Source organism: Macaca fascicularis, chromosome 6 (assembly GCF_037993035.2).
Source record: "Macaca fascicularis isolate 582-1 chromosome 6, T2T-MFA8v1.1".
NCBI lineage: Eukaryota > Metazoa > Chordata > Mammalia > Primates > Cercopithecidae > Macaca > Macaca fascicularis.
The window spans coordinates 184,620,173-184,631,415 of NC_088380.1; the positions used below are offsets into that span (position 1 = coordinate 184,620,173).

At 39.3% G+C, this 11,243-nt stretch overlaps 1 protein-coding gene across 1 annotated transcript in view; it reads left to right on the top strand.

The window, feature by feature from the left end:
* The window catches only part of LOC102139516 (uncharacterized), a 40,448-nt gene that overhangs the window by 27,720 nt on the left and 1,485 nt on the right, over positions 1-11,243 (top strand). Inside the window, exon 11 of the mRNA XM_065547209.2 lies at positions 1,155-1,310. Coding sequence (XP_065403281.2) covers positions 1,155-1,310 — 156 coding nt within the window. The remainder of the gene's footprint in view (positions 1-1,154; positions 1,311-11,243) is intronic.

Consider the following 11,243-nt stretch of genomic DNA (forward strand, 5'->3'; position numbering starts at 1 on the left):
GTGCTCCTAGTCAGGAATGTTCCAGTCTTTGTGGCTTTTCCGAAATTTGACATTAGAAAATCACTATTGTTCTCATTGGATGTTCACATGAAATTTAAGCCTCTGGTTTTCTTTGGACTCCATTTTTTTCCAGGTATGAATTGATGAGGAATGCCTGCCTTTTCTTCCTTCTTCCTACCTCTCTCTCAACCTACAGAAAATTCAAAGGCTAACACAATGGAGATTTACATATTCTTCATGCAGATTCACCAGTTGCTAGTGTTTGCCACTTTTGCGTTTTTTCTGTCTTCATACTTTCTTCCCTGAATCACTTGAAAGTAAATTGCAGAGAACATGACATCTTACCCCAACACTTCAGCATCTATCTCTTGTGAATCAGGACATCTTTCTCCATAATCACAGTTCTGTTATCTAACTTTGATAAAATAATTTAAATTAATGTACCGTCTACATTGAAATTTATGTGATTATCTCCCAAATGTCCTCTATTTTTATTGTTTTCGATTCACAGTTTAATCAGAGATTAACTTCGCCTTTGGTTGTCATATTTCTGTATTCTCTTTTAATTTGGAGTCTTTCTTTCATGACATGAAACATTTTGTAAAATCTAGGCTCTTTGTTTTTCAGAGTGACTCGCAATCTAGATACATCTGATTGCTCCCCACCTTGACTAGATTAGATTAAACCTTTTTGCAAGAATACAGATTAAACAGTTTCCTCATGAGTGGATTCAGATTAAACATGGGCAGCGTGGTGTACTTCTCATTGCCTCACACCAGGAGACGTTTGAGTCTGTCTGTCCCATGATTTCTGGTGCTGTATTTGGTAATTTTGGCTAAGGTGGAGTCGGCTACACATCTCTTCGTGAAGGTGGCCTTTCCCCTTTGTTATCAGTCAGTCATCTGGGATGAGACATCAAGCCCTGTGAACATCCTGTTCCCTGACAACTCTTCAGAGTTGGGTTCAGCGCCCTGCTGAAGCCTCTGGGAAACATTGATTACACTCACGTGACGGTGGGAATTTCTCAGATTCCTTCTACGTTGACTGCCTGCGTTATTCAGTGAAACAGACATTGCCCGCTCCCTACAGTTTCGCCTGCAAAATGTTCAATTTTAATTTAAAAGATTAATACAGCCAAGATATTCTTTCAACAGGCAAATGAAAACCGCAGTTTAAACTCTAAGTTTCAACCAGAATCTAACAGCTCCTGGATTTCCCGTGGCTCACACTCTTCAGAAACAACTCACAAAGAGCCTGAGGAAGCAGCTCTCCCTTATCAGTGGGCCAGTTTATTTGTCTCCCTGGGACTAGTAAGTACTGAAACGGTTCTTTTGTTCTTAAATTCTAAGTTTGACTTCACCTTTAAAAAAGTATTTCTTTGGTATGATTTAGTATGTATTAACCCTTCCACTCCCTCAAGTCTAAAACTTTTCAAAAGAATTTTTGGCCGGGCACGGTGGTTCAAGCCTGTAATCCCAGCACTTTGGGAGGCCGAGACGGGCGGATCACAAGGTCAGGAGATCGAGACCATCCTGGCTAACACGGTGAAACCCCGTCTCTACTAAAAAAAATAAAAAAACTAGCCGGGCGAGGTGGTGGGCGCCTGTAGTCCCAGCTACTCGGGAGGCTGAGGCAGGAGAATGGCGTAAACCCGGGAGATGGAGCTTGCAGTGAGCTGAGATCTGGCCACTGCACTCCAGCCTGGGCGACAGAGCGAGACTCTGTCTTAAAAAAGAAAAGAAAAAAAAAAAAGAATTTTTAATAATACCTGAGTAAATTGGTGTTATTAGAAATACCATAGTCGGTATTTCTTGGGCTGAATGTTATGAATGATTGTGTTCTACCCAGACATCGAGAATTAGATGTGAATTCTCTCATATGGTAGCAGTTTATCATGTTTATTGTTCCCTCTTACTGTTGTATATTTTCTCTCTGGACAAATTGTGCAGTTTGTCATATGAATGCTAAGTATTAGGTTTACATAAAAGAATATTTTGATGAGAAGGATGCAGTTATTATATTAGATTGCTCAGATTGGACATTGCTCCATTAACTGTATTTTTCAGGTAATTCTGTAGTTACTGGAGGTAGTAGAAGGCACACAGATCATGCCATTTCCCTCAAGTACTTGGATAACTGAGAAAGAAATGGCAGAAAATTGTGAGTGGTATTTCCAGCTCCTAACAGAGTAAGTTATGCTTTTCCCTTAGACGTCCTATGAAAGGGAATAAGGAGTCCTTTGCGTTTGTACGATATCAGTTTATTTCCAAAGAAACAATTGCTGTTGACATCTAAAAACTGTAGAAAAAGTATAAAAAATTACTACCAATAATGTTTCTGTATGTTTGTAAGTTTCTTTCCCATAATTTTCTTACATTTAAATATTTAATGTCTTGCGTTTAGATCATTCATGTGGAAAGTTCCTTGGCTCAACATCAAGTCATTAAATAAAAAGCAAACACACCTTTTACCTCGCTCAAGCATATTTGTTTTTCATTGTTTCTATTTTTTTCTCTTGGTTAATAGCACCCCATGTTTTCTGTGCTTGAAACTTGGTCGTCATTTCTGACCCTTACCTATTCATTATGCCCTTTGTTAGTAACGTACGACTCACGACTGTAGAATGGGGTTTACTATTTGGAGGGAGTGTGTGTGCTATGGAGACAGTCGTTCCATCCTCACAGAATTCTATGAGTGGACTCAAGCAGCGAGAGACGGGATTGTCACCTTAAGGGAGATGAGGTTCAGAAGGCCTAAATCCTGTCAGTACAGCCTCAAGGCTGTGCCTTAAAGATTTGTTCTTTCTCGTTTATTTCATTTACACCAATTCAAGTTCAAGGTGCTAATTACCACATCTAATTCATTGCCCCATCGACAGTGTCTCGCTACTCTGTCATGCTTGAAACCAGCAGATTAATCTTGTTACAGTGACTTTTTTGTGTATAATATTCTCTGTTTCCCTATGTTTTAAATTAATAGTTCTTAAGGTACTGTGTCATCTGGTCCCACGTTATCTGTCTCTTTTACTTTCCACATTTTTCTCCCTTCTGTCCCTAATCCGAATTAGAACCATCTTGCCAGTCTTAGGCCATGTCTTGGGTTAGTTTTTAATCATTCTAGACCACATTAACTGATCTGAACTCCTATTATAGTAATTGTATTCCACAGTGTAGTACTTTATTATGGACAGAAATGCACCACTTATCTAGAAGTTGCCTATTCAGCAGTTTCAAGAACTTGTAATTAACCAGAGGAGGCAGTTACGTAGACATAAAATACAAAGCCATGTTCTCAGGCAGCCAGGATGAGTGTTCCAGAGTCCACGGGTTTTCCTCCCAGTGCTGGGCTGTAGACACTTGGACATGTGTGTAATCATTGATGTGGATGTGTGGGCGACAGTGCAGCGTTTTGCTATTTTAATATATTTAGTTAATGGATTTCCAGCCCTCAGCCAGTTGGAGGTAGCAAATTAGGAATAAGAAAGAGATAACAGGCCAGGCATGGTGGCTCATACCTGTAATTCTAACAGTTTGGTAGGATAAGGTACGGGGATTGCTTGAGCCCAGGAGTTCAAGACAGCCTGGGAGACCCTGTCTCTACACACACACACACACACACACACACACACACACACACACACAGCATGGCTATAGTCCCAGCTACTTGGGAGGCTTAGGCAGGAGGATCACTTGGGCCTAGGAGGTGGAGGCTACAGTGACAGAGTGAGAACCTATCTCACAAAAGGAAAAACAGAAGAGAGGTAGCATCTATTAGTTTTGATTTTTGTCAAACTGTGATTGTTGATAAGCTTTATAAATAGGTCAATCTGTGGTGACTTAATTTGGGCTAAGATCTTGTTCTGCTATAGTACAGCAACTATGTGATAAATTAAATGACTATTGAAAACAATGTATTTCGTTTGAATATGGTTGAGTCTCACAAATTGTTGGGGAATCTTGGTCAGGTCGTTTCACATGAGAGAATGGTCAGGAGCCTTCTCAGTGGTAGGTGTGCTGCTTGGTGGTGTAGGCCATATGTGGATAATCTCCCTGCTTAAAACTTAGTAGAAAAACAAAAGAAATACTTGGATAACTGTAAAATAACTTGATTGAAGCAGAATCCTAGTCATTGAATCATGTAGCACCTGCTGAAAGAAGTTCTCAAGTTCTGATTGAGTTCTAAACATTTTTGACTATTGGAATTCATCATGTGTGAGTAAAAACATAATTTCTGACGATCTATTTCTAGTCCATCGCATAAGAAAGTATTTAACCTGGACCAGGCATGATGGCTCACTCCTGTAATTGCAGCACCTTGGGAGGCGGAGGCATGAGGGTTGATTGATGCCAGGAGTTTGAGAGCAGCCTGGGCAACATAGCAGGACCCTGTCTCTACAAAAAATTTAAAAACTAGCTGCCATGCCATTTTCTACAGCAGCTGCACCAGTTTCCATCCACCAGCAAAACGGCAGGGTTCCAGCTTCTCCACATCCCAACTGACACTTTTACCCCTTTCTTTTTATTATCGTTATCCTAATAGGTGTGAAGTGGGGGTACCCCATTGTGGTTTGGATCTGCATTTCCCTGATGACTGGTGATGGTGAACATCTTTCCACGTACTTACTGGCCGTTTGTGTGACTTCATTGGGGGGCTGTTCATTGAAGTCCTTTGCTCACTTTTTAACTGAGTTGTTTGGCTTTTTGTTGTTGAATTGTCGAGTTCTTTATATCATGTGGATATTAATTCCTTAACAGATACATGATTTATAAATATCTTATTTCATTCTGTAGGTTGTCTTTCACTTTCTTGATTTTACTCTTTCATGTGCAAAAGTTTTTAATTATGATGTAGTATGTAGAGTTATTATCTATTTTTTATTTTTCTACCTGTGCTTTTGTTGTCATGTCCATGAAGTTGTTGTGAAATTCAGCGTTGTGAAGGATGAAGTCTTCATAAACACACAGGATGGATGCCTTTCCATTTGTTTAGGGCTTCTTTCTTTTAACAGTGTTTTGTAGTTTTCAGCATGTCTTTTGCTTCCTTGACTAAATTTATCCCCAATACTTAATTTTCTAGATGCTATTACAAGTGGAATCATTTTCTTAATTTATATTTTAGATTGTTTATTATTGGTGTTTAGAAACGTCTGATTTCTGTGTATTGATCTTGTGCCGTTCAAGGTTGAACTAGCTCCAGTAGCTCTCTTGTGGATTCTTTGGGATTTTATGCATATGGGATGATGTAATCTGCAGAGAGATACTTTTACCTCTTTCCAATGTGCATGCCTTTTATTTCTTTCCCTTCTAATAGCTGTCTGTGATTCCCAGTACACTATTCAATAGCAGCAATTGGGCATCATTTCTTGTTTCTAATCTTATAGGGACAGCTTTCCATCTTTACCATTCAGTATGATGCTAGCTGTGGGTTAAAAAAAATACCCATTATCATGTTTAGGAATTTTCCTTCTATTTCTAGTTTTCTGAGAGTTTCTATTATAAAAAGGGGTTGGATTTTGTCAAATGCTTTTTTTTGCATTGTTTAAGGTGATCATATAGTTTTATTAATGTGATTTATTATGTTTATTGGCTTTCTTATGTTGAACCACATTGTTATTCCTGGAATATATCCCACTTGGTTATGTTGAATACTTTTCTTACATGCTGTTCGATTTGATTTGCTGGTTAATGAGGTTTCTTTCTTCTATGTTCTTGAGGGATACTGGTCTATAATTTTTTTTTCCTGTGAGGTCTTTGTTGGGCTTTAGTATCAGAGTGATTGTGGCCTCATACAATCAATTGGGAAGAGTTTTCTTCCTCTAAATCTTTTGGAAGAGTTTGAGGAGGATTGGTGTTAATTCTTTTTTAAGTGTTTGATGGGATTCATCAGTGAAGCCATCTGATCTAGGACTACTTTTTGTTGGGAGTTGTGTCATTACCGATTCAGGCTCTTGTTAAAAGTCTCTTGAGATTTTCTATTTATTTTTGTAGGTCAGTTTAGGTGATTTGGGTGTTTCAGGGCATTTGTCCATTTCTTCTAAGTTATCTAATTTGTTGGACTGTAGAAAATTTATAGTGTTCTTATTATTCTTTATACGATGTAAAGTCAATAGTAATGTCTCCACATTTATTTCAAATTATAGGCATTTTGTCTTATATCTTTTTGGAAGTGTTACTCCAGCTAATAGTTTGTCTGTTTTGCTAATGTCTTCAAAGAACCAACTGTTTGGTTGTATTGATTTTTCTCTATTTTAATAATATTCTCTATTTTATTCATCTTCATTTCAGTCTCTCTTATTTCTCCTTTTTGTTAGCCCTGGGTTTAGTTTGCTCTTGTTTTACATTTCCTTATGGCTTAAGGTTAGGTTATTAATTTAATGTTTTTCTTCTTTTTAACGTAGGCATTTAAAACTTATAAACTTCCCTCTGAGCACTGTGGGAAATGCTGTGTGTTCATGTGTCTCTTAATTGTTTTCTAACTTTTCTTGTAATTTCTCTTTGAACTATTGGTTGTTGTAAATTCTGTTCTTGAATTTGCACATAGTTGTGAATGTTTCAGTTGTATTGATTTCTAACTTCAATCCATTGTGGTTGGAGAAGATACTTGGTATATCTTTTAATATCCATTAAGATTTGTTTTTCGCCTCACGTGGTCCATCCTGAAGACTGTTTCATGTGAACCTGAGAAGAATGTGGATTCTGTTGTTGTTGGGTGGAGTGTTCTGTCCATGTCTGTTAGGCAGAGCTGATGCGTTGTGTTATTTCGGTCTATTTCCATCTGATCTTAGTTGTTCTCTCTATTATTGACAGTGGGTATTGAAGTCTCCGGTTAGCATTATAGAACTTCCTATTTCTCCCTTCAATTCTGTCCTATTTTTGCTTCATTTGTTTTGAATGCCTGTTATTAGGTATTTAAATGTTTATAATTGTTATAACTTGTTATGTTTAATCTTTAAAAATATGTGACATCCTTCCTTGTCTCTTATAATGGTATTTGGTTTAATAGTTTCAAAAATCGGATATTACAGCACTCTTTTGGTCACTATTTACATGAAGTATCCTCTTCTGTTCTTTTACTTTTGGCCCATTTGTGTCTTTGGATCTAAAGTGAGTCTCTTGTGGCCAGTATTATAGTTGGGTTATGTTTTTTCCTACGTTTAGCCAGTCTATATATTTTGATTAGCGAGTTTAATACATTTACATTTAAAGTAGTTACTGATAAGGAATTACTTTTGCCATTTTGCTATTTGTATTCTATAGGAGTGTCTATGCTGCAGCTGTTTTTTCTGTGGCTATCATGGAAATTATATGTAACGTCTAATATGGTTTGAATACTTGTCCCTGCCCAAATCTCATGTTGAATCATAATACCCGATGCTGGAGGTGGGGCCTGGTGGGCGGTGACTGGATCATGGGGATGGATTCCTCATGGCTTGATGCAGTGTGTTTCTCATGAGATCTTGTTGTAAAGGGTGATGCGTCCCCCTTGCTCCCTGTTGCTCCTGCTCTGGCTGTGTGATGTGCCTGCTCCCCCTTTGCCTTCTTCTATGATTAAAAGCTTCCTGAGGCCTCCCCAGAAGCAGATGCCAGCACCGTGCTTTCTGTAAAGCCTGCAGAACTGTGAACTAATTAAACCTCTTTTCTTTATAAATTACCCAGTCTCAGGTATTTCTCTATAGCAGCAAGAATGGCCTAACACAACATCCTAATGTTAAACCACTCTAATTTGAATTTATAGCAACTCAACTTCAATAAGATACGAAGTGTCTGCTTCTGGACAGCACCATTCTCCCCCTTTTTGTTATTAATGGCACAGATTGCATCTTTATACACTGTTTGCCTAACAGCATAGATGAGTATTTTAAAATACTACTTAATATCATACAGGACATTAAAAAGTGGAATTCCAAACCAAAATGACAATAATATCAGCTTTTATAATTGCCCATGTTTTACCTTTACCTGAGATCTTTATTTCTTCATATGACTTTGAGTTAACCGTCTAGTGCTATTTCATTTCAACCTGAAGAACTCTCTCAGGCTTTTCCTGCAGGACAGGTTTAGTGGTGATACATTTCCTTAGCCATTGTTTATCTGGTAGTGTCCTGATTTTTCCCTTGAAGAACAATTGCCAGTGTCTTAGTCTCTTTTGTGCTGCTGTAATGGAACACAACGGACTGGGAAAGTCAGGCCTTCGCACGCATCGTCTCATGGTGGAAGGCGAAAGGGCAAAAGAGGGTGAGAAAGAACCAGAGCCAGAGAGGGCCACATTTGTCCTTTGATGCGGAATCCACCCCCATGATTATGGCATTAATCCTTTTAAGGTTCCCCCTTCAGACACCTCTGCATGAAGTTTCTAACACATAAACTTTGAGAAACACATTTAAACCCTTAGACCCAGACCTAAGACTCTTAGTTGAGCGGTTCCCCCCTGCCCCTCAGCACTGATCTGTCACCCTGGCTGCCTTCCGGCCTCCAAGGCTTCTGATGAGAAATCTGCTGACAGTCTGACTGAGGATTCCCTGAATGTGACAAGTAGCTTCTCTCTTGCTTTTTTCAAGATTCTCTCTTTGTCTTTGCCTTTCGATAGCTTGATAATAACATGCCTTAGGGCGAGATTTTTTGCACTTATCCTATTTTGAGTTTGTTGCACTTCTTGGATTTTTAGAAAAAATTTTAAAAATTAAGAAAATGTTTGAAACAAGCCTTACTTTGTCATCCAGGCTGAAGGGGTTCAAGCAGTCCTCCCATTTTAGCTTTCTGAGAAGCTGAGACTATAGACGCATACCACCACACCAGCTAATTTTTAATTTTAATTTTAGTTGTTTTTTGTATGTGTGGAGACAGGGTCTATTTCACCCAGGCTGATCTCACATTTCCTCGCCTTAAGCAAATGTCCTATGTCAGCCTCTCAATGTGCTGAGATTATAGGCATGAGCCACTGTGCCCAGCTTGGATATTTATATTAACATTTTAAATAAAATTGGGGACATTTTCACCATTTTTTCAAATATTCTTTTTCCCCCCTGTTCTGTGATTCTCACAAACTGTTGTTGGTCCACTTCATGGTGTCCCACAGGTCCCTTAGGATCTGTTGGTTTTTCTTCAGCCATTTTGTTTCTGTTCTGGACACTGGATCATTTCAATTGTTCTGTCTTCAAATTTGCTATTTGTTTCTCTAGTTAGTCAAATTTGCTTTTAAAGCTCTCTAGTAAATTTTTATTTCAGTTACTCTACTTTTCAGTTGCAGAATTTCTTGCTTTCTTTTTTATGAGACTGAGTCTCGCTCTGTTGCCCAGGCTGGAGTGCAATGGTGCAATCCCGGCTCACTGCAACCTCCACCTCCTGGGTTCAAGTGATTCTCCTGCCTTAGCCTCCTGAGTAGATGTGATTACAGGCACCCGCTACCATGCCCAACTAATTTTTTGTGTGTGTGTTTTTATAATAGAGACGGGGTTTCACCAGGTTAGCCAGGCTAGTCTCGAACTCCTGACCTCAGGTGATCCACCTGCCTCTGCGTTCCAAAGCGCTGGCATTACAGGTGTGAGCCACCGCGCCTGGCCTCAGTTGCAGAATTTCTTTTGGATTCCTTTTTAGTATTATCTCTTCATTGACTTTCTCATTTGGTTGTATGTCATTTTTCTGTCATTGTCCACGTCTTCCTTCAGCTCTTGTGCATCTTGCAGAATTGTGGTCAAGTTTTTGTCTAGTGAGTCTGATGTCTGGGCATCCTCAGGCACACTTTATATTCACTTACTTAGTTCTTTTTAACAGGCCGTGTTTTCCAGTTTCCTTGTATTCCCTGTGATTCGTTTTTGTTGGAAACTGGACATTTTAATCTTAAAATGTGATAACTCAGAAAGTCAGATTCTTACTTTCCTCTAAGGTTTAGGATTTTTACAAAATTGTGTTGGGTGCGTCTGGGCTGAGAGTCAGCGTCTTTCCTTCTGTACGTGTGTAGGCTGTCCAAATTCTCCTTGTATACTTATTTATTTTTTGAGACAGAGTCTCGCTCTGTCTCCCAGGCTGGAGTGCAATGGCGCCATCTTCGCTCACTGCAACCTCCGCATCCCAGGTTGAAGCGATTCTCCTGCCTCAGCCTCCTGAGTAGCTGGGACTACAGGCAACCACCACCATGTCTGGCTAATTTTTTTGTATTTTTAGTAGAGACGGGGTTTCACCATGTTAGCCAGGCTGGTCTCGAACTCCTAACCTTAGACAATCAGCCCACCTTGGCCTCTCAAAGTGCTGGGATTACAGGCGTGAGCCACCGCACCCGGCCTTAAAATCTCCCTGTATAGATGGTGGTTTTTGAACACACACACACACACACACACACACACACACACACACAGCAGCTCCTTTAAGTCTTCTAAAGGCTGCTTCATCCAGTGGGTTAGAAACAGTGACGGGCAGCTTCTGTGCACCTATCCCGGGCAATCAGAAGCAGCAATGTGCAGTCAGGACATAGAACCCTGATAAAGCGGAGGCAAGGTCCTGTTGCCAAATGTGGCTCCAGCCATCTGCCCTAGAAACACGGATTCCCTTCCCTACATTTGCTGGCCTTGAGCCTGGGGCTGGGGGCTGGGGAGCCACTGTTATGCTGAAGCCTGCAGTTGGTCCACATTCATTGCAGTTGACCAGCTGAGCTTTTTCCCTGGTAGCTGGAAGTGTTCAAAGAGACCCCAGAGTTCTGACAGTGACTCCAGAGAGTCACACTATGGTTGTGGACTAGGTGGAGACACATATTTCTGGCACTTTCTACTTTGCCATCATCTTTCTTAATGTCACTTCTTGTTATCTTTTCATTTCTAACGTTATGGGCAAGTAATCAGAATTTGGTTTGGCAAATCTAATTTAAATATTTAAGGTTATATAAATAATATATATGTTTCATGGATATAAGAAGATGAACTAAATGCATTTTTGAGGGGTTTTAGCTTTACATGATTTGGGTTCAGCATTTCATATGATTCCATTTTCTCTTTTATAGCATATGAGATATAATTCTCTGTTCCCACTTTTTTAGTGGCTGCTCTAGTGTTTGCAATATACATTTACAATTAATCTGTGCTCACTTCCAAATAACATTATCCTGCTTCCACAGTAGTTTGAGTACCTCATAGTAACAAAAGATTTCTAATTCCTCTCTACCATTCCTTGTATCATTGCTGTCATTCAGTTTACTGACATACAAGTGTACATAAGCATATATATATAATATACATATATATATTTGCCCACCCA